Here is a 24,022-nt window from a genome sequence, read left to right as displayed (position 1 = left end):
TCTTTAAGTTTGCAGATCGGTGCAATCCACTTGACAAACATATTGATGTCTTGATCAATAAGTATGGATTGTCTGCCCACCCTATTGCTCCACAGATGTTTGGGTCTGCTGGAAAAGAGCATATGGAAAAATATGGTATGTTAAAAAAAAAAAAAAAACAAAACAAAACAAAACAAAAAAACCCCACCTTTTAGAGCCGTGATTCTCAACCTGTGGTTCTCAACCTGTGTGTGTGTTTGTTAACAGGACCATTTCACAGGGGTCACCTGAGAGCATCCTGCATATTAGAATGCTTTTTATGATTCACAACAGTAGCAAAATTACAATTACAAAGTAGTAACGAAATATTTTTTGTTTTGTTTTGTTTTTTTGTTTTTTTGAGGCAGGGTTTCTTTGTGTGACTTTGGAGCCTGTCCTGGAACTCCCTCTGTAGCCCAGGCTGGCCTTGAACTCACAGAGCTCCTCCTACCTCTGCCTCCCAAGTACTGGGATTAAAGGTGTGCTCTACCACCGCCCGGCTGCAAATAGTTGTGTGGTCGGGGGTCACCACAACATGAGGAACTGTATTAAAGGGTCGCAGCATTAGGAAGGTTGAGAGCCAGTGCTGGCACACACCTTTGATTGCTGCACAGAGGCAGTTGAATCTGTTTGAGTTCAAGGCCATCCTGGTCCACATAGTGAGTTCCAGACCAGCCTGCCTCAAAATAATAGCAACAGCATCACCTTTGAGGCTTATTACTAGTTACATTCGTGCAATAAGAAATAACAGGTATTTGATAAGGACATGTGGAAGAGATTGGAATATATAAGATGTAAATGAAATAGCTTCTCTTTAGTTAATTAATTTTTACTGTGTCTGGGTGTTTTGCCTGTGTGTTAGTCTGTGCATCGCATGCATGCCTGGTGCCCTTGGAGATGAGAAGAAGGCGTCAGGTCCCCTGGAACTGGAGTTACAGGTGGTTATCAGCCATGACATGGGTGCTGGGGATTGAACCCAGGGCTTCATGAATGTCAGCCAAGCACTTTATCAACTGAGCCACACCCCCAGCCCTGCCAGGGGATCTTTTATGAGGACACTAACCCTGTTCATGAAGGTCCTTCCTACTGATTCTAGCACCTTGGGAATTAGATTTCAACATGTGAATTTTGGTGGGGACATGAGCACTCAACTCACTGCCTCCCTCCAAAGGCCCCATCTCCCAGTCATTGAGGCCAGGTTTAACATTAGAATTTAGGGGGGGAGATATTAGAAATAACTTTGAGGTTCTTTGATAATGTCACAGATGAGAGCTTAACGTCTCATTGGGAAGTGGAGGGAGATCCTGGTGTATCCAGTAACTTACTGTGTAGCAAGGAGAGTCGATTTTAGTTGTTCATGTTTGTATTTACGGGTGCTGACAGGTGACTGCAGCACCTTGCTCCCACAGGCTCTGCGTTCCTCCTTCACAGCACTGGGGATCGAGTCCACCAAGCCTGGCTTTCAGTTCTGTTTTTTTTAAACATGAAAACATGCTTGTCTTTAATAATAACAGAAAAATGGGAAAGCCATCTTGCTAATACTCTCTCTCCAGTTATGGTAAGCTTGGCAACACAGGTGGGCAGAGTACAGGAAATCGGAGCTGTTAGATGTTGCTGCTGGTGGACATGAAATGGGAATCTAGCGATTCCTCTTCCACGAATGATCTCCTGGCTTTACCTTCCAATGTACGGAAGGTGTTTCTATGTGGTTGATATCAAAGCACTGTGTGTAGAAGATTCCTCAGTAGAGCACTAGGTTAAGTAATCAGCTTGGGTGGTTTTTAAAAAAACTATCTTGCAAATGAAGTTATAAGGAGTTTTGCAACAAATTGTTTGACTATCATATAGAACTTAAATTTCCTCGCTTTCTAGACAATGGATGTGACTAGATTACAGTTTTGTTTGTTTCTTCTTCTTTGTCTGCATCTGTGAACGTGAGTGGGGGTACTCATGTGCCATGCCATGCACATAGGTTCTCACCCTCTACCTTGTCGAGGCAGGGTCTCTCTTCCTGCTTCTTCTGCCCTGCTCTGTGTTCTGCAGGTTAGTGGTCCTTGGGCATGCAGATGATTCTCCTGCCTCTGTTCCCTCTCTCATAGGTTCATTGTGAGTTACAGATATTTGCTTCTGCATCTGCATTTTTAACTAGGTTCTGTGTATCAAACCCAGGTCATGAGGCTTGTGTGGCAAGCTCTTACACCCACAGAGTCCTCTCCCTGGCACAATAATTTGAAAATTGAAATTGTTCATGGTTGTCAGTTGAGAGATTATCAGTTTTGAAAGAAAGTATGATTCACTTTTAGACTTAGGGACTTAGGAAGAGTTGTTGCCCCTAACGGTTTTCACTTTTTTCCTTTTCCTTTTTTTTTTTTTTTTTTTTAATTTATTTTTTTATTTTGAGACTGGGTTTCTCTATGTAGTCCTAGCTGTCCTGGAACTTTGCTCTGTAGACCATGCTGGCCTCGAACTCAGAGATCTGCCTGCCTCTGCCTTCCAAGTGCTGGGATTAAAGGCGTGCACCACCACTGCCTGGCAGTTTTCACATTTGTTTTGAAATAATTTCAGACTTCATGATACTGTGGCACAAAATAATACAAAAAATTCCTAGTATCTTTTTCCTAGATCATTTATATTTTGCTATCCTTTTTTTTTTTTTTTAGTATCTTTTATCTATATTATTATGTAACTTAAATGTTTGAGAGCAGGCCACTTTAATCCCAGCCCAGGTAGAAGAATATCTGTGAGTTCAAGGCCAGCCTGATCTGCATAGTGAGTTCTAGACTAGCTAGGGCTAGTGAGACCCTGTCTAAAGAAAAAAAGAGTAAATTACAAACTTTCACAGCTAAATTATAAAAATCAAAATCAAGAAATTAATATCAGCCGGGCAGTGGTGGTGCATACCTTTAATCCTAGCACTCAGGAGTTCGAGGCCAACTTGTTTTATAGAGTGAGTTTCAGGACAGCCAGAACTGTTTCACAGAGAAACCCTGTCTCCATAAACCAAAAAAAAAAAAAGAAAAAAGAAAAAAAAACCGAATTAATATCAAGTCAAGTATATCGATGTCTGTGTCTGAGCTGTTGTAGGGGAATTGCTTGAGCCCAGGTCTCCAAAGCCAGCCTGGACACCATAGCAAAACCCCATTCTTTCCCTACTTCAAGAAAAAAAATTAGTTAATGTTAACATGTTACCCAATCTGCGAGCGTACTCCTAATTTCACTAATTTATCCCACAAATACCATTTTTTGGCTCCAGAGCCCCTCATGAGTTTGTTGTTTACTTTTCTTTAAAAATTAAAAAAAATTTGCTAACTGGTAGTGGTGCATGCCTTTAATCCCAGCACTCAGGAGGCAGAGCCAGGCGGATCTCTGTGAGTTCCAGGCCAGCCTGGTCTACAGAGCGAGTTCCAGGACAGCCAGGACTACACAGAGAAACCCTGTCTCAAAGCAAAACAAAACTTAAAGATTTTTACTTTTTATGTGGGTGACTGTCTTGCTTGCATATATGTCTGTGCACCAGTTGCACAGAGGCCAGAAGAGGGCGGTGGATCCCCTGAAACTAGAATTACAAACAGCCATGTGGGTGCTGGGAATTGAACCCGGGTCCTCTGGAAGAACAGCTAGTGCTCTTAATGCTGAGCCACCTCCCCAGCCCCTGTTGGTTATTTTTCAATATTTTCTTTGTTTTTATTTTTATTTATTTATTTATTTTTGAGACAGGGTCTGATTCAGCACAGACTGGCCTAAACTGTGTGTCTCAAGGCTGGCTTTGAACTCCTGATCTTCCTGCCCCTGTCTCTTAAGTACCCACATTACAGGTGTGTACCACCATGCCCTGCTGTACCCCCACCCCTATTTTGCTTATGTTCATCAAGTTTAATGTTAATTTATTCTGTTTTTGAACTTAGGGCTGCACTAGTTAGGCCTCATGCGACACATTGAAATCATGTGGAAGTTTTTTGTTGTTGTTGTTTTATAATTTCCTGTGGTGCTGGGGACTCTGGGCCTGTGCTAGTCAAGTGCCCTGTCACTGGGGCCTGTCTATCACTGGGCCCTAGCCCACTAGCCCTGGGTGTTAGTTTTATTCTTGCCTCATAAAAAGAAGATTGATTTTCACTTTTAATGCTCTGCAGCCATTTATGGAGCATTGGGACGGCAGGATCTTTGTAGATTTGGTAGAATTTGGTATGACATGGTCTGAATCCAATTTTTTTTTCTTTTTTTTTATGGTTGGGTAGTTGCCTAGCAGTTGTCTCTGTGCTCTTTGTTTTTCTTTTCTTTCTTTCTTTTTTTCATCTCTCTGTGACAGGATTTCAGACTGGCCTCAAATTCACAGAAATCTGCCTGCGTCTGCCTCCTGAGTGCTGGGATCACAGGTGAGCGCCATGATGGCCGCCCTGCCCTTCCCTGTCCTGTGTTCTTTCCTCTTTCCTTGCTCCCCCTCTCTTTTCCTTTCCTCCCCTCCCTTCATCCTCCCCATCTTTTTTTTTTTGAGACAGGTTTAATGTAGCACACCTAGGCTGGCCTCTAACTTTTAAGTAGTTGAGGATGAGCTTGAACTCCTGATGATTCCAACATCACCTGAGTGCTGGGATTACAGGCTTGTGTCACCGCATCCAGTTTTTGTGGTCCTTGGGATTGAAACTAGGGTCTCCAAATGCTAGATCCCTACCGACTGATCTACGTCCTCAGCCTAATTTCCTGTATTCCTTTTAGATTACATATTCTATTTCCAATGGGATCAAGTTTAGTAAATCTCTGTTTCTCCAGGAAATTACCCATTTTACTTAGATTTTGATAATCAGCTTGATAAGGACTCTAAACACTAACGCCTATTATTTATTGACTGATTTAAAAAATCATTTACAATTTAAAGTTTTATTTCTGGAGGCCTGGGAGGATGGCTCAGAGAAGAGCACTTGCTGTACAAGCATAAGGACCTGAGTTCGAATCCCCAGGACCCACACATCACACACAAATATAGCACTTACACATGCACACACAGTAAATAAAGATTTAAAAACAAGTCCTTTATTTCTGTTATAGGAACTTTTTTCTCTGAGTTCACACTTGGAGAGAGCGTTGTTCTCTTCCCATGGTGGTTTTTGAGTGACTGTGGGCTGCCCTCTCTCTGGACTGTTTTCCTTCAGGCTGCTCTTGTTTCTCCAAAGGTCTGTGGTTGGGATTTGGCCTTTTTGTGTGTTTGTTTTTTCTCTTTTCCTAACTTACGGAGATTTTGAGGTTTGGGCATCACCATTTTTCTGGTTTTGCTAATTATATGGTACTGTACACTCATGCTTTTCCTTCTTATTTGTATTATTTTTGGAGGCTCTAGAGACAGATGTGGCAGCTTCCCTTGGCCTTGGAAATCCTGGTACTGATGTATTTTTAAACTTACATTTTTTTTTTTTAAGTTTTGTATTACTTGGAATAGCTCAATAATTTTCTAGTCTAAAATTTGAAATATTTGAATTTGTTTTTGTTTGTTGACAGGGTCTACCCTGTAGCCTGGGCTGGCCTGGGGCTCACTGTGTAACCCAGGCTATCCTGGAACTGATGTAGTCCTCTTGGTTCAGTCTCCCTCCAAAGTGCTGAGATTATAGGCATGAACCACCGCATCTTAGAACTTAACTTGATAGAATCAGCAGATTTTTGTGGTTTTATAATTTGATTCTAGGAGATTTGAATCTTTCTATACTAAGCATACTCTTTGAACAGCCAAAATTCTTTTTTTTTTTTTTTTTAGTGGAACATTTTTTGGGAGGTGAGGTAGGGATTCATGTAGTTAAGGATGGCCTTGAACTCCTAATCTTCCAGCCTCCACCTCCTAAGTACTAGGATTACAGGTGTGTTCTATGCCTGGCAACAGCCAAAAAGATTAGCTGGCAGTTCTGATTTAGTAGTCATCAGCCTTTGATTAGTGCCAGGCTTAAGAAATACATGGCAAGTGATTGGCAGAATCCTTTTCCAGGAGATGGTCTTTTATATGTGAAATTGGATTCCATGGAAAGCCACAAAGCCATGAAAACAAAATAAAAAACAACTGTCGTTGTTTCCTTTACTCTTTGGTCTTTGCCAACCCCCCCCACCCCCTGCCAGCTCCCAAATAAAATCATATACAGAGGTTTATTCTTAATTATAAATGCCGGGTCTTAGCTTGGCTTGTTTCTTGCCAGCTTTTCTTAACTTAAATTGTCCCATGTACCTTTTGCTTCTGAGCTTTTTCCTTTTCTTACCTCTATATATCTTACTTTCACTCTTACTCCGTGGCTGGCTATGTGGCTGGCCCCTAGCCTCTTCCTCTCCTCATTCTCTTGATCTTTTTTCCTTTCCTCCCAGATTTCTCCTTCTACTTATTCTCTCTGCCTGCCAGCCCCACCTATCCTTTCTTCTACCTAGCTATAGGCCATTCAGCTTTAAAGACCATCAGGTGTTTTAGATAGGCAAAGTAACACAGCCTCACAGAGTTAAACAAATGCAACATAAAAGAATGTAACATATCTTTGCATCATTAAACAAATGGTCCACAGCATAAGCAAATGTAACACATCTTAAAATAATATTCTGTAACAACCAACCAACCAAAAAAAAACCAAACCCCAAACCAAATAAGAAACAACAACAACAAACCCTCAAGTCTGTCTCCCTATAGTTTCTACCCACGGTCTTTTATTATTATTATTATTTTTAAAAAAGATTTATTTATTTATTATATATGCAGTGTTCTGCCTACAGGCCAGAAGAGGGCACCAGATCTCATTACAGATGGTTGTGAGCCACCATGTGGTTGCTGGGAATTGAACTCAGGACCTCTGGAAGAACAGTCAGTGTTCTTAACCTTGGAGCCATCTCTCCAGCCATCCCACAGTCTTTATTTTATTCTGAGACAAGATCTCATTGTATAGCCTTGGCTGACCTGGAATTTGAAAGTGTATACTAGGCTGGCTTCAAACTCACAGAACCTGCTTCTGCCTCCTGAGTACTGAGATTAAAGATGTGTAGTACAACATCTGGCCCTGTTTAATTTTGTATTTTGAGATAAGGTTCAGTGTAGTCCAGGCTGGCCTTAAATCTTGATCCTCCTTGCTTCCACTTCCTGTGTTGGGGGTTGCAGGTGTTTGGCACCACTCCTGGAACAATGTAAGTCCTATACTGTGGCCACAGATCTCTGGTACACCACACCGTTAAAGTTCACCTCGTCTGTAGTTAAGTAGAACCTCAGAGTAGAACCTATTCCATTGTGTCCTTTGCCCAGGTTATTTGGTGTTAAAAGTAGAACTGGGAGCCAGATGTGGTGGCACATGCCTTTAATCCTAGCACTCTGGAGGCAGATACAGGCAGATCTCTGTACATTCCAGGCTATCATACTCATCATATTGAGTTCCAGGCCAGCCAAAGGCTAAACAGTGAGACCATGTCTCAAAACACAAAACAAACAAACAAACCAAAAAAGATCTGGAAAGTGTGTATAATTCACTGGCTGTAACTTTTCTAAAGATCCTTCTGCTGTATCATAAAGGGAAGTTGTGGGGTTGTTTACCAGGCCATGGAGGATGTGACTTGTACACCCACTCACTCTGGGGCTTGGGAATGTCTGGCAGGCACTGGGTCACTGCTGGCAATACTTTCCAGCTAAGCACTGTGGCTCCAGACTGTATTTTCTAGTTTTTGAAACTGAATCTTAATTATACTAAATAGATTTGAACTGTTTTTATCTCATGTGTCTCTTGATTCAGTTCGTGTGATGCTTGGATTTAATTGTAACAAATCATATGAGTGATTGCTGTCTTTAACCCTGATAGCAGTGCAGGAGAAACTATGGAAATATTTAGCAAAACACTGAGTTCCGCTGTGACATTTGATAATGAACCGAAGAAAACAGCACATTGATTGATGTTTGCTTTCTCTGCAGGAACAAAAGTTGAACACTTTGCAAAAATTGGATGGAAAAATCACAAACACTCAGTTAATAACCCGTAAGTACTTCGGAGACAGGACATGAAAATCTGGTCTGTCCCACTGTAATGTGCAATTGTGTCCTTGGAAAACAAATGGAAGATCTCAAAGACATTGGCTTGGATGTTGATTTTTATAAAAGAAAGGCTTGTGCCTAAATCGTACGTTGTCTGCTTTGGCCATTCTAGTTCTTGGCTTATTTATACTTAAAATACTATTAAAGCTTAATGATGCTTTTTTAAAATTTATTTATGTTTTGAGGGTTATTTGTTTTTGGAGAGGGGAGGCAGAATTTGAGAGTGTAGCCCCTAGCCAGCTTCCAATTTGTGGCAATCCTTCTGCATCAGTCTCCTAAGTGCTGGGATTATAGGCATGGTTTATCCCACCTGGCTTTAATGATTCTTTTAAATAAGAATAAAAATGACAGGTATTAAAAAATTTCCTTGGGTCTGATGATGTAAGTTCGTGCTAGAGCTAGTGATTAGCACATATGAGGTCTTTGGTTTGTTTCTTTGCACAGGAAAAACATTTTTTAAATTAATATTAATTTTATAACTGAGATGAATTTCATTCACTCTAGTATTATTAACTCATTCTGGAAGAACAATATAATTATTTATATCCTAAAAATAATCTGAAGGGCTGGGCGTTTGTGGCACATGCCTTTAATCCCAGCACTCAAGAGGCAGAGGCTGGTGGATCTCTGTGAGTTCGAGGCCAGCCTAGTCTACAGAGTGAGTTCCAGGACAGCCAGGGCTACACAGAGAAACCTTGTCTCAAAAAAACAAAGTAACAACAATAATAATAATCTGAAGGAAATGATATCGGATGTATTCAGGTGTATTGTCCATCAGCAATCTCTGCATGCTTAGTGGTGGTGCAATGCCCGGTTCATAGCATGAACTCAGTGTTTGCTGGGGGAAGTGGTCCATGGGAACTGAACTGATGCCACGTGACTAGCATCTATGAAAGCAATGCCACACATGTTGGATCATTTTTTTTTTTTTTTTTTTAAGCCTACAGCACCCGGTATTCCCAGGCGGTCTCCCATCCAAGTACTAACCAGGCCCGACCCTGCTTAGCTTCCGAGATCAGACGAGATCGGGCACGTTCAGGGTGGTATGGCCGTAGACTTGGATCATTTTCTTTTAGCAGTAACACCATATCAGATTGGATGAGTTATAAAGAAAAGGAATTTATTTTGTCTTGTGCTTCTAAACATGCAAGTCACAGTTCTAAACCTCACAGTGGCCGCCTTCTTTTTTTTGACAGGGTTTTTCTGTGTAGCCATGGCTGTCCTGGAGCTCACTCTGTAGATCTGCTGGCCTCTGCCTCCCTAGTGCTGGGATTAAAGACGTGTGCTTCCATGTCCAGCTTGTTAATGGACTCTTATTGGCAGAATTCTAAGGAGGTACAGGACAGTGCACATATATATAATAACATACTAGGGCCATGTATGTAGATCTGTGTTTCTTCTGGTCTCTTGCACTTCTTATAAAGCCTCCTGGATCCAATCATGGGGGCTCTCCCCAATGACCTTGTCTAATCCAGATCACCTCCCAAGGACCCACCTCTGAACCCCATAGTCAGATTAATTCTTTCCCCCTTTCCTTTCCCCTGCTTCATCCTGAGGAGTAATGACATTATTTTTATCGATTTCTTCCTCCTAGATTACAAACTCCTTGAGGGCAACAGCCATTTCTCAGACTTATGTCCTTAATGCTTAGCACGGAAGTAATCAGAAAATTGTTTCTGAACTATCTTTGCCACATTTACTAAATGTAACCCTGTAATAGGGTTGTGTTCTGTCACACACACACACACACACACACACACACACACACACATCATCGAACATTTGTAATACTTCATGCTGCTGTTAGCTTCCTTAGGGCACACCTACTTCTGTCCTAAGTTTCTTTTTGTGTCGCTGGAACAAAAGTGATTTAAGGGAGATTTTATTTTGGCTCACACACAGCTCCAGGCCCATCATTGCAGAGAAGTACAGCAGCGGGAAGTTGAGGGAGCTGATCCCCTCACATTCATTCACCCCTTTCTTCTCTCCAACCTCGGTTGGAATGTGATGGGCTGCTTCAAACCTGCAGCCTTGGCTGCCTTGCTGTGATGGATTACACCTTGAACTGTGAGTTAAAGTAAATCCTTTTCCTTCATTACTTCCGTCAGGTTATTTTATCATAGCAGCAGGAGAAGAAACTGAGACAAATTCCATCCCCAAGATCCGAGGGTCTTTTATAGAAAATCAAAGGCTATTGTGAAAGCCCTGGTGAATCCTATTGCTTATATGGTAAATCCAGACTCTTTTATATGATGTATAGTAGCCGCCACCTCCTCTACCACCTTTTCCTCCTCCTCTGTGGGGAGCACAAGGTCCTTGTACGCACAGATCTCCAGAGACCAGGAATGTTAAGCACCCAGAATTGTCCTTTCAAAGGGAAAGATGTAGAACCTGTTTGTCCAGAAGGCTAGGAATTGAAGGTGATATCTGCTGGGCCACGTCATATCAAACGCCTACAGCCAGGCCTGGAGGTGGCTAGTGACCTTTATATTATATTGCCTGTACAGCCAGGAGCTCCCCTGAGCTCCCACATCCAGGACGGGAGATGGCTAATAGCCCAGATGACCTCTATAGTATCTGTATGACTGAGACCATGCCAGACCCTTAAGCTAATACATGTAGCCTGTCTGTAGAACCCATCTTCTTGGAGGAAAGGACATGTACTTTGAGTTAAGTTTCAATATAGTTATTGCCTCCTTGTGCACCAGGGATAGTGTTATTCCTGGAAACTTTTTTTTACATTATATTGTATTTAAATATGCTGGCAATTAACTACCCGGCATCAAACTTTCTGGAAGTTTGGTCCAGTCTGGCAGAGTAATTCTCACCTCTCCATGGTTCGTTTCCCTGCCTGCCATGACTCCTGCAGGGACCTCCTCACTCCTCTTCCTTCCCCCTTCCTCCTCCTCCTCCTGTTTCTTCCTCTTCCCCTTCCGCCGGTCTGATCCTAGCCGTGTACTTGGGACAGAGTAAGCATGGAGTGGAGATGCTGGCAGTGAGCAGTAGAGCTAGGATGAGCCCACTGAAGCCTGTGAAGATGCGTAGACCCGATATCCGTATCCTTAGTTCTTGGAGATTTATTAAAGAGCCTTCTGATTCCCTGGAATGTGGAGGAATTAACAACACTGCATTTTTCTGGCTTTGGGGCTCCAAAAGGCAGATTTTGGCTTCTTCTAGAGAATCAAATTATTATGGTACAAAATATCCCATGCAGCCCCGTGGGTTGAATTCTTGGTCCCCAGCTGTTTTACAAGATTCTGAAAACCTTAGGAGGTGCGCCAGCCTGGAGGAAGTAGGTCACTGGAGGCATCCTGCTTCCAGCCTCTGCCCTTTTTCCTCTTTCTGTCTCCTGTCTATCATGAGGTAAAGTCCCCCCTCCGTATGCTCCTGATGGTATGATGTCCTGCCTCAGTGCATGGAGCTCAGCAGCTGTGAACCCTCTGGAACCATGAGCAAAAGCAGACTTTTCTTTTGTACGTTGTGTGTGTCAGATATTTTGGTCACAGTGACAAGGGAAGTCGCTAACACACACATCTCCCAAGTCTTCATCTCAACCCCCTGGTTAACTAGGCACCAACTAATTTATGCACCTACCACAGCACTCTGCTTAAGACATTTTATTTGTTCCATAAATATTTATCTAGTAGCCTCCTACAGGTGTTGCTTAAGCTAGCAATGAGTTCGTAAACAAGGCAGGTGCATTCCTTGTCCCTATGGACCTTCTGTTGCTGCTACGTAATAAATGCTGTTATGTTGAATGGGCAAATATTATTTCTAGATGTCGTTTTTTCACAAATAATAAATATATTTTATTTAAAAGTAATATTTTATGTCTATATGTGTATGCCTTCATGAATGCCATGCATACAGGAGTCCACAGAGGTCAGGAGAGGCATCTGATCTCCCACCCCTGGAGTTACAGGCTGTTGTTAGTCACCATAAAGGTGGTGGGAACCAAACCCAAGTCTCTAGGTGTCTTTTTTTTTTTTGTAAAACCCACTGATAGCCTAGAAATACCTTCCAGGTTTGGCTTAGAAATTGTATGTAGATGGTTAAATGATGATTCTCTTATCTCTGAGGTACCCTGAGGTCAGGTCAGGATTCCATCTGTGGATAGGTAGAGTTTATTTGTCTTTCTGTATGAAGAAGCTTCCGAAAGCCGTGTGATGACACACGCCTTTAATCCCAGCACTCAGGAGGCAGAGGCATGTGGATCTCTGTGAGTTCAAGGCTATCCTTGTCTACATAATGAGTTCCAGGACAGCCAGAGTTACATAGTGAGACCCTGTCTCAAAAAAACAGTTGGGCAGTGGTGGTGCACACCTTTAATCCCAGCACTCAGGAGGCAGATCTCTGAGTTGGAGGCCATCCTGGTCTACAGAGTGAGTTCCAGGACAGCCAGGGCTACACAGAGAAACCCTGTCTCAAGGGCCAGGGAGGAGGGAACAGAAAGAAATAAAGAAAAAAAAATTCCTTTGACATTTTCCATGTATATTTATATGTGTATGATGGGTATTGGGTGTTATCATGTGTATGGGTGCATGGTGTGTGTGTGTGTGTAGGTGTAGGCCAGAGGTTGATGTCAGGTGTTCCTCAGTCACTCCCCATCTTACACATTGAGGCAGAGTCTCTTACTTGAACTCAGAGCTTGCTGATGGGTTAGTCTAGCCAGCTGCTTGTTGCTGGGATCCCCTGTCTCTGCCTTACTACTGCCAGGATCCCAGGTGGGGCTGCCATGCCTGCTCGGCATTGGCATGGGTGCTGCAGAGCTGAACTCCCGTCCTCATGCTTGAGCAGGAGAGTGTTTTACCAACCGAGTCATTTCCTCAGTTCTCCTCTGACAGCTTTTGACCTGCCTTTTCCTCACCCGTCTGTAAAGGTGTACACTGCCCCTTATAAAAAGCCCCTTTACAATCTCATTTACCAAAGGAAGGCCTTTCCATCACAGTAAGTACACAGCTGGATGTGGTGGTGCACTTGTAATCCTAGCACTCTGGATGCTAAGGCAGGAGGATTACTGTGACTTTGAGGCCAGCCTGGGCTATGTAATGAGTACAAGTCTGCACAGCAAGATCCTGTCAAAAGAAACAAACAAACAAACAAATAAACCCAAAGCATCTCCACTTGATTTTTAAAACCCTTTAAACAAAATACCTCAGTAGCCATCAAATTCTTTTTTTTTTTTTTTTTTAATTTGGTTTTCGAGACAGGGTTTCTCTGTGTAGCTTTGTGCCTTTCTTGGGACTCACTTGGTAGCCCAGGCTGGCCTCGAACTCACAGAGATCCGCCTGGCTCTGCCTCCCGAGTGCTGGGATTAAAGGCGTGCGCCACCACCGCCCGGCAGCCATCAAATTCTTATAGATAACCACCCACTGTTAAAGCACTCTCTTGAGATGCCCCTTGGGCATCTCTCCTCATGCTTAGATCTGTTCTTTCCTAATCAACGCCAACTTTGCTTTGAAATAGATGAATAAATAAGGAAATAAAGAGCAGCCGGTCATGTCTCATGCTAAGTTTTGTTCGACCAGGAAAGAATTCTATGTTTGTTCACCAGTCTAGTAAGTATTATGTGTTTATGTCAGATTGAGTTAAACTATTCTTGAGTCAGACATTGTTAGCACATCCCTGTAAGCACACAGGAGACTGAGGCAGGAGGATCAGGAGCACGAGGTCATCTATAGTCGGTTAGTAATCTAGTTTGAGGCCAGCCTGGGCTCCATGAGATCCTGCCTGCAAAAGAGAAAACAAAAACCAAACCAAAAAAACAAAACCCCTGTTTTTGAGCACATTCCCACAAAATATAAGGCTATGGCAAGGCACTGAGTGAGGATCTGTGATAAGTAGGAAGGACTGGGGCTAGCCTATGCCACCCGAGGCTTTGTACTTACGTCTGACATTTCTCCTGGTTGGCTCCACTCAGATGTCCTACAGGTTTCTCAGAGCCGGTGGGTCTACTCTGAATTTGTCATTTCCCTCAACCCTGGTGTCCCTTCATTGTTTGTCATCATGGTCACTGACATCAGTGTATACCTTGTTGTCTAAGAGAGAACGCTGGACCGCCCTTGAATCTGCCTCCCACAGTGTTCCATATGCAGCTGGGGATGAACTCACAGCTTCTACCTCCTTACTGACCGTCTTTGGACTCTATCCCTCTTCTCCATCTTCCATTTCGAGTTTCCCACGTCAGGCCCTTTCATTTCTGGCCCTAACTAATTGCCCCATCTCTTTGCTGATTTGCTTTGGTGATGTTGTTTTTCTGTCCCTTTTGCGTATCAAGTCTTTCTGCTGACTTATGGATCTCACCATGCCATAGCCCAGTTTGGTACCCCATGCCCCCTGTTTTCAGTATGAAGTCTGAACATCATAAAATGGGTTTTCCTGCTCTAATCCTGGGTCATTCTCCTGCCCCACCTTTTCCCTCTTGCCTCCTCATCCCTCCCAGACTTCAAGCCCTCCTGCCTGTCTTGATTGGTTTTTTCGCCTCAGGATGTTTTGTGTTTGCTGCCCACTTCTGCCAGGAACCCTCTCTCCCTTTGTTAGTTGTTTTGGGGCATCTGGACTTAATGCACAGCAGTGTGCTCCCATAGCACCCACATAACATTTCTGTCATAGTATGGAATATATTGTAAACATTAGAACAGAATGTATTTCTTTATTGTGGGATCATACAGAATTCCTTGAGGGTAGGAACTGTATACATGTCTCTTTTGCCTAGCATGGGGTATGGTTCAAATAAGGTAGTTTCTGAAAGTTAGTCATGGTCCAAGTTAACTTTACTTACGCTGTGGTGCCAGGGATGGAACCTGGGGCATCACATAGGCTAGGCAAGGGATTTTTCTCTTTCTTCCCGAAACAGGGTCTCATATAGCCCAGGCCGTCCTCAAATACTGGATATGTATCTGAGGATGACCTTGAGCGTCTGGTCCTTCTGCCTCCACATCCTGAGTGCCAGAATCACTGGCATGTGCCACCACACCCAATTTATGTGGTGCTGGGAACCCAGGGCCTCAAGCATCCTAGAAAAGTACTCTAACTGGGTGTGGTAATGCATGCCTTTAATCCCAGCACTCTGGAGGCAGAGGCAGGTAGATACCTGAGTTGGAAGCCAGCCTGGTCTACAAGGCAAGTTCTAGGACAGCCAGAGCTACATAAAGAGACCCTGTCTATAAAAACAAACAAACCCACCTTAACTTTTCCAGTTGTGCTACATTCCTAGCCAATAAGTCATTGATTTAAAAATTATTTATTTACTACTATTGTGTGCTGTGTGCATGATGCGTGTGGAATGTGTATGGGGTTCAGTGAACAACTCCGTAGAGTCAGTTCTCTCCTTTCATCTTTATATGGGCTCTGGATATTGTATTCATGTTACCAGATTTGAATGGCATGAACCTCTACCTGCGCCATCTCACTGACCCCAAGTCATTTAATTTTAATGACTAGCATTTTATAATTGACCAGGGGAAAAATAAGGTATTCTGTTACAGCATCTAACTGGTGTTAGCACCAGCTGGGTACATTGTTACTTGGGGCTGGCATGAGGCACCCAAAGACAGCAGCAGACTCTCCATGGTTCAGCTTCTGTCCTTCAGGAGACTGACCTCGCTTCAGATACCAGTTGCTGGTAGTTGGCCAGCCCACCCACACTGCTGACTCACTGGCTACAATCTAGGGATTCCTATGACCCCCTCAGATTTTATGATTCTAGAATAACACAGAACTCAGGAAAGTGCTGTGTTTGTGATTATAGTGTTATTATAAAAGATGTTAGTCAGAAAAAAGCCAAATGAAACAGGGCATGGTGGCCTCTTATCCCAGCAGAAGGATCACAAGTTTATAGTCATCCTCGGCTACAGGGCAGGTTCCAGTCCAGTCTGGATTCGTGGGATCCTAACTGGGAGAGTCCCAGTGTGGTTTTTGTGCTCTCTCCTAATGGAGAGATTGAGCACAGTCTGGAGTTCATGGGATCCTAACTGGGAGAGTCCCAGTGTGGTTTTTATGCTCCCTCCCGATAGAGAGATTGAGCCCAGTCTGGAGTTCATGGGATCCTAACTGGGAGAGTCCCAGTGTGGTTTTTGTGCTCTCTCCTAATGGAGAGATTGAGCCCAGTCTGGAGTTCATGGGATCCTAACTGGGAGAGTCCCAGTGCGGTTTTTATGCTCTCTCCCGATAGAGAGATTGAGCCCAGTCTGGAGTTCATGGGATCCTAACTGGGAGAGTCCCAGTGTGGTTTTTGTGCTCTCTCCTAATGGAGAGATTGAGCCCAGTCTGGAGTTCATGGGATCCTAACTGGGAGAGTCCCAGTGCGGTTTTTATGCTGTCTCCTGACGGAGAGGGGCTGTTTTCCCACTGTTGCTTCCTCAGCACATCAGATGTCCCCACCTTCTGTGTCTAGAATTTTTATTGGCTTTGTTATATGGGCATGCTTCATGAATGACTGGCCACATGATTGAACCTAATGTCCCGCCTTCCTCTCCTCAGCAAAGGATGAGCAGGCTCACGTCATACCCTGAATCTACAGGGTTGGTCTCTTTGGTGATCAGGTACCTATCGAAAGGGTTGCAAAGGGAGCAGTATGTGGTGCACACCTGTGATTCCAGCTCTCAGGAGGTAGAGGCAGGAAAATGAAGAGTCCAGGATCAACCTGGGCTATAATGAGAGAGACCCTCCTAGGGGAGGGGCAGGGAGGAGAAAGAAGAGTGGGGAGGAAATGATTGACCAGGGGCCCTGCTTCCGCTGCCTTATTAGCATAACAAAGCCAGCCCTATCACTTAGGAAATGCTTTTAGAAGCTCTGCACCTAGAGTCTGTGACAAAAACCAGGCACAGTTTATTATTGTTGTTGGTGAGACTATTTCAAGATAAAGTCTAGGCTGGCCCTGAACTCACAATGTAGCTGAGGATGACCTTGAACTTCTAACCCTACTGCCTCCTCCTGAGTGTTAATGCCAAGTATAGTTAGTGTTAGTTCTGGGGTTGCAGGCATGTGCCACCATGCCCGACTAGGACAGACAGTTTTAATACACAACATAGGAGTTTGGAGTAAATTGTTTTGTTTTGTTTTTTCCTTTTTTTTTTCCCCCCCTGAGACAGGGTTTCTCTGTGTAGCTTTGTGCCTTTCCTGGAACTCACTCTGTAGCCCAGGCTGGCCTCGAACTCGCAGAGATCCGCCTGCCTCTGCCTCCCGAGTGCTGGGGTCCTTTATTTTTAAAACTTCACTCAAATGACTTTATTCAAGGTTGGAACTTCTTAATGTAAGTTTGTGGGTTGTGAAAAGAAAATTCACATAATTTCTATAACAGTGGACCAAGATATCGTCAGCAAAAATTGCAGTTGCTTCCTTACATCTTGTAACTACTTATCTTGTATTTAGGTATTCCCAGTTCCAAGATGAATACAACTTAGACGAAATAATGAGATCAAAAACCGTTTTCGACTTTCTGACCATCTTGCAATGCTGGTAAGAAAAGCAGGTTAATATTTTCCTAAACATAGGTGCCCTCCCCCTGCCCGCCCCTCCGTGGGTAACTGTTAGACTTTGTCTGTAGTTTTTATAGAATTGCCAATGTCACCTCAGTCCGGGTTACTTCATGGGCATGTACCCTTATTTCCTGTTGCTGCTCTGAGGCAGATCCCCCTCCTGTTATGACAAAGTATGATTTACTTCTTCCTTCTCTAGTAACTGCTACTTGCTTTGGGTTTTCTGTGTTTATCCATTAAAAACATGCTTTAGGAGGCCAGTGTAGCCCCAAGGTTCTTGGAGCATTTGTTCTCCCTGTAGACTTCTGATATGGACAATTTTTCTCTGTGATAGATAAGAGCGAAGTGAAGGGATCGTAGCTCTACATTGACTGAGTACTGTGTAGTCCTGCCTACATTCCTGGCTGAGCTCTCAAGATACTCTCTGGGATGCAGTTGAAAAAAAATGGGTCAGTTATTACCTGTTACAGTCTTAGGGGCAGCCCACTTAGAAGACCCTTCCCAACTCATTGAGGGCCTCTTGTGTGTGCCACCTCGCTTCACAGCCCACTGTAGACCTGTGTTGCGATCTCAAGGGTCTTACCTCTGGATTTTTAGTGTCCCCATTCCATTCTGCCCCAGATTCAAAAAGATCTCCAGACTGAGCTCTCTGGGAAATAGCAAAGCTGGAGTGGTGTGAGTCCATAGCAGTGTCTTCATAGTATTAACACAGGAAACAGTCTTTTAGACTCACTCTGCAGAAAGTCTCCAGAAATCGCCTCATGCATCAGTGGAGGCATATCCAGGATTCTTCCAGTGAGAGCTTGAGGGAGATGCTGCAGACTGAGCAGTGAGGCGCATTTGAGGCTTGCTGGAGGCTCAGCTTCAGTAGGCTGCATGTGCAGTTTAACAGTAAACATCACAGAGAAGGCTGGGTTGGCCAGGAGACACCCGGGTCTTTCTTCTCCCAGTCTGAACCCCAAGGAGAAGGTGTTGGAGTAAGTCACTCTTTTCACTTCCTTCTAGTCCCACCTCAGACGGTGCTGCGGCGGCAGTTTTGGCTAGTGAAGAATTTGTGCACAAGTATGGCCTGCAAGCCAAAGCTGTGGAAATCGTGGCACAGGAGATGATGACCGATTTGTCAAGCACGTTTGAAGAAAAAAGCGTTATTAAAATGGTATATGTGATTCATTTTTTTTTTTTTAACATTTATTTATTATGTATACAGTGTTCTGTCTGCATGTGTGTCTGCAGGCCAGAAGAGGGCATCAGATCTCATTACAGATGGTTGTGAGTCACCATGTGGTTGCTGGGAATTGAACTCAGGACCTCTGGAAGAGCAGCCAGTGCTCTTAACCGCTGAGTCGTTTCTCCAGCCCTCATTTTTTTTTTTTTAAATCAAATTAAGGAAATAGTATTTTAAATTGCAACCTGACATTTTGCTGTCATTAGCTGTAGAAGGTATTATAAAAACTTGATCTAGAAAGGTTCTTATGGAGCCCATTGTCTTAGGGTTTCTATTGCTGTGAAGAGACACCATGACCATGACAACTTTTTTTTTTAATATTTTTTTATTTTTATTTTTATGTGCATTGGTATTTTGCCTGCATGTATGTCTGTGTGAGGGGGTTGGGCCCTGGAGTTACAGGCAGTTGTGAGCTGCCATATGGGTTCTGGGAATTGAACCCGGGTCTTCTGGAAGAACAGTCAGTACTCTTAAACGCTGAGCCATCTTTCCACCCCAACCATGGCAACTCTTATAAAAGAAAACATTTAATTGAGGTGGTGGCTTACAGTTCAGAGGTTCAGTCCATTATCATCATGGCGGGGAGCATGGTGGCATGCAGGCAGACATGGAGCTAGTTACATCTTGATCAGAAGGCAACAGGAAGTGAACTGAGACACTGGGCAGTATCTTGAGCATATATGAGACCTCAAAGCCCGCCTCCACAGCGACACACTTCCTCCAGCAATGCCACACCTCCTTATAGTGCTACTCCCTTTGGGGCCATTTTCTTTCAGACCACCACACCCATCCTTAAGGACCTGTGAAGGAGATGGGCTTGGTGTACTCTTGTAATTGGGAGGTGGAGGAAGGAGGATCAGGAATTTAGGGCCAGCCTCAGCTACATTGCTAACCAGATGCTACTTAGGACGGAGCTATGAATATTTCAATTTATTGGACATGCTCGTTTTTTTTTTTTAATTTATTTATTTTGTTTTTGTTTTTGTTTTTTTGAGACAGGGCTTCTCCATATAGCCCTGGCTGTCCAGGAACTCTCTCTATACTAGGCTGGCCTTAAACTCAGAGATCTGCCAGCCTCTGCCTCCCAAGTGCTGGAATTAAAAGCATGTCTCTTTATTAAAAGGAAGATAGAAGATTTCAGACCTACAGTGAGTTGAAGAATTGAAGATTCACCTCTCAACTACAGAAACAATTGTGATAGTATATACAGTTTATAAAATAGTTTTTACAACATACTACAAATTTGAAATGCCCACGTAACTTAACCTGTGCTTTAGTTTGGTCCTAAAATGTTCCACACAAGCTCATATGTTACAGATTTAATCCCTGATCCAGCAATGTTTTGAGGTGGAGTCTTTGGGAGGTGATCAGATCATGGGGGCTCCAACCCAATCAGAGGATTGATTGGTTGATGGATTCATAGTTTAATGGGTTTCAGGGAAGAGGCTTTGTGGACAGAGCTAGCCCTGTCTGCTCCCTGGCCTTCAGGAGGGGAGCAGCCTTGCTCGACCATGTGTTCTCTGCAAGTTCTTTTTTTTTTTCTAAACCTTGCAGTGGGTCTGGTGTGATAGCACCAGGTGACCCTGGATCGAAACCTGTGAAACTATGAACCAAAATAACTCTTTCCAGTGGGGCATGGCTGCTCATACCTGTAACTCAGCACTTGAGAAGTAAGGCAGGAAGAACGGGAGCACAAGGCCATCCTTGGCTATACAGTGGATTTGAGGCTAGCCTGGGCTACATGAAGTACTGTCTAAAAAAACAAAACAAACGGAAGAAAAAAAGCTTTTCTGCTCTTGGTTGTCCTCTTAGGTATTTTGTTACAGCAATGGGATGTTGACCAGCAAAGCTAAGATCATAAAATTAGGTTATGGCACATAGGTTATATTCCGGTTTTCTTATAGCACATTTTATATTATTTCTGTCTTGTTCCTTGAATAGAAATTGAACATGGCCTGTGCAAAAGTGGTTTGAATCCTGTATGATTTTCTAAAACAAGGTTGCATATTTTCCTGTAGAAATTGTCCCATATTTTTCAGTGTCTGACTCATAATGATGTATTGAAAATTCTCTTCAACCAGTACAACTATACATTGTGATTTCATCAGTACAACTATATGTCATGACTCCGTAGTTTTCATAACAGCATGAATAGAACCTCAGAGATGCTAAGTCCTTTTTCAATATCTTATTTAAACTTTTGTACTTTCTGGTATAAAATTCAATGTGTGCATTCTTCTCTTTGGGTATTAGTTTATTTAGACTTTTTATATAATGTAGAATCAGCTGAGATTTCCGTCTATGTGGTATTTTGTGTTTTTAATGTTATGCGTGTATTACTCTCTTAAACTCCTTGGCTAAAAGGCCAAGTGTTGGTGCCCTTCCTTACTCCTGAATGGATTTTTGGTTCTAGGTTGGCTTTGATATGAGTAAAGAAGCTGCCAGGAGGTGCTACGAGAAATCCGGCCTGAAACCGAGTGACATCGATGTGATAGAGCTTCATGATTGCTTTTCCGCCAATGAACTCCTGACTTACGAAGCACTGGGGCTCTGTCCAGAAGGTAGTGTCTCTGAAGAGGGCTCCTTGCCCTGGGTAAAGCCCACTGAGAAGGATTCACTTTCATCATCAAACAGTAGAAGTCACTAATTGCCTTTCCCTGCACGTTGGCTCTGCCACACCATGCAAATGGGATGTAAGAAGTTTTGGTAGGAGAGTTTTTAGAACATCCAGTCTTGGACAACACCAACACTGGCATCACAGAGTGTATACCTCATTCACATCATGCAAATCAGTACTTAGAATGTACGGCTACATTTTAAAGAGGATTTATTGGGAAAGACTTGCAGAAAGGAAAGCAGACAACTGATGGGTGGGTGTGAAGGTCCCTTTACCTTTTGAAAGCGTACCATTCTTAGTGAGTGAACTTTAGTTGCCTCTCCTCTTTGTCAACACTCGATGGCAGTGTTTACATTTCTGGCATGCTCAAGGGAATAGAATTGCATCTTATTTTAGTTTTAATTTGCATATCCCTCATGACTAATGCTATTGAAAATCTTTTTATGTGCTTATTGGTCATTCATTTATCTTCTTCTAAAAAAAGATTTATATTATCTTTAATTATGTGTGTATGTCGGTGCCTATGTGTGGGTATGTGAACATGTGACTTCCAGTGCCCATGGAGTCCAGAAGAGAGCGTTGGATCCCCTAGGGCTAGAGTTACAGCTGGTTGTGAGTCACCCTGTGGAGTGTTAGGAATCAAACTTGGGTCCTCTGGGGAAGAGTAGTGCATGTACTTAACTGCTGAGCCTTCTCTCCAGGCCTCGTGTACCTTCTTTTTATGTATCATGTGTCATGTCTGTATATCTATTTAAATCTCTGCCCTTTGCTTGTCTGTTATTTGTCTTTATTGTATTGCAAGAATATATATATATATATATATATACACACACACACATACACACATACATACATACAACATAATATGTATTATATATATATATATATATATATATATATATATATATATATATATTCTAGATACAGGTCAATGATAATCATTTATGTTGTGAACATTTTCTTCTAGTCCAAGAACGTAGTCCTCTGTGTCCATATGATTTAGATTGACTGTTTTATTATGTTTTCTTCTTCTGTTCTGTACTTTTCCTTCTCCATTCTTCTTTTGTTTTCTTTTGCATTATTTGAACATTTGTAACATACTATTTTAATGTATCTGCTGGATTTTTGGCTTGATCTCTTTTCAAAATTTTTGTAAATGAATTGGTTGTGATTATTGTGTGTATTGTGCATTGGTGTGCACATGGCATAGTGAATGTCAGGAGGTCAGAGGACAACATCCTGGAGCTACTTTTCTCTTTTGCTCTTTGTATGGGTTCCGGGATCACACTCAGGCCATCAGGCTTGTGCCGTGAGCACTTTCTGCTGAGCCATCCCATAGGCCCTCCCTTTTCCCCAGGCTAGCCCTAACTTGCTACATAGCTGACAATGACCATGAACTTCTGGTTCTTCTGCTTCTATTTTCCAAGTTCTGGCATTCTACAAAGTTAGCTGCATCCTTAGCCCCTCTGTTTCTTTTTCTTCTCTGGAGGCCGCTGACAGGACAGCCTCAGCGCTGTTGGCACCTGAGCCCTGTTATTCTGTGGGACAGCTTGCACTTTTAAGGTGTTCAGCGGTGAGTGTTCTTGGCCTTCCACATACAAAATGCCACAAATGCCTCCCACGGTTGTGACAACCAAAAATGTCTCTAGATGTTACCAAATCTTTCCCTGTGGGTAAAATCTCCCCAGTTAGGAACTACTGCTCCAAGGTCATGATGTATACTTAACCTTCAGTGACCTTGTAACGTTGTGCCTCTTCACATGCAAGGAAAAAGCCAAGCCACCATACAGGCCCATCAACTGACTCCTCTTTGCCTTCATGGACCCTATTGTTGTAGTTATCATATATATTGCACCTGTTTATATTGAAAATATTAACATGATGAAATAATTTTTGCTTTCATCATATTTTGAAGACATTAAGAGGAAAAAGTCTTTTATATTTACCTAGATATTTATAATTTTTTGTTACTTTCTTTATTCTTAAAGATCATGTGCGTGTGTGTGTGTTACAGAATGCTTGTGGAGGTCGAGGACAATCTTCATGTTTGAGATGTCTTTCTCTTACTGCTCATGGCTCTACAAGCATCCGGGGATTCTCCTGTCTCCACTTTCCACTTTGCACTGGGATTATAGATTCATGCCGGCATGAATTCCAAACCCTTTGCATGGGTTTTGGGGTTTCCAGTCCGGGTCCTCATGTTTGAGTGGCAATACTTTACCCACTGAGCCATCTCCCAGCCCAAGACTGACCTGGACTGGCAGGTTTTCCTTCAGTGACAAGTTCTTGAGAGAAGGACGAAAGGATGATAAATAAGAAGACAAAGTTTGGGATCAGGTCTCGTACAAGCATGGCTCATGCTAAGATGCTTATTGAAAAGTACAGCATCTTATATACAGTGTGCAGGGAAAATGAACACAGTCAGCAGAAAGCTACCATACAGTGCACAAAGCCATCAGGGAGCTAATCAAGCCATGTTGCACAAAAGGAACATAGGAAACACGTCACTGACCAAGCACACAGCATCTTTGAGACTGATGACTGCAGTCTCTTCCTGGGGAAAAGGCCAGGTTTCCAGGAACCAAACCCTTAACTCCCTTGAGGGGCCTGCCTCCAGTCCCAGACTGGACCTGCCAAGTCTACCCTGGGCAAGG

At 43.0% G+C, this 24,022-nt stretch overlaps 1 protein-coding gene and 1 non-coding gene across 2 annotated transcripts in view; one reads left to right on the top strand and one right to left on the bottom strand.

The window, feature by feature from the left end:
• Scp2 (sterol carrier protein 2) overlaps positions 1-24,022 on the top strand; it is a 90,487-nt gene that overhangs the window by 17,779 nt on the left and 48,686 nt on the right. The window contains exons 6-10 of the mRNA XM_059254665.1: positions 9-135; positions 7,928-7,991; positions 17,420-17,506; positions 18,532-18,682; positions 21,165-21,312. Coding sequence (XP_059110648.1) covers positions 9-135; positions 7,928-7,991; positions 17,420-17,506; positions 18,532-18,682; positions 21,165-21,312 — 577 coding nt within the window. The remainder of the gene's footprint in view (positions 1-8; positions 136-7,927; positions 7,992-17,419; positions 17,507-18,531; positions 18,683-21,164; positions 21,313-24,022) is intronic.
• On the bottom strand, positions 8,986-9,104 carry LOC131905349 (5S ribosomal RNA). Its single transcript, XR_009377881.1, has one exon. It is a non-coding gene; the product is annotated as a 5S ribosomal RNA (ribosomal RNA).

This window comes from Peromyscus eremicus, chromosome 2, assembly GCF_949786415.1.
Source record: "Peromyscus eremicus chromosome 2, PerEre_H2_v1, whole genome shotgun sequence".
In the NCBI taxonomy this organism is placed as follows: domain Eukaryota; kingdom Metazoa; phylum Chordata; class Mammalia; order Rodentia; family Cricetidae; genus Peromyscus; species Peromyscus eremicus.
This window is presented reverse-complemented; position numbering and strand designations above follow the sequence as displayed.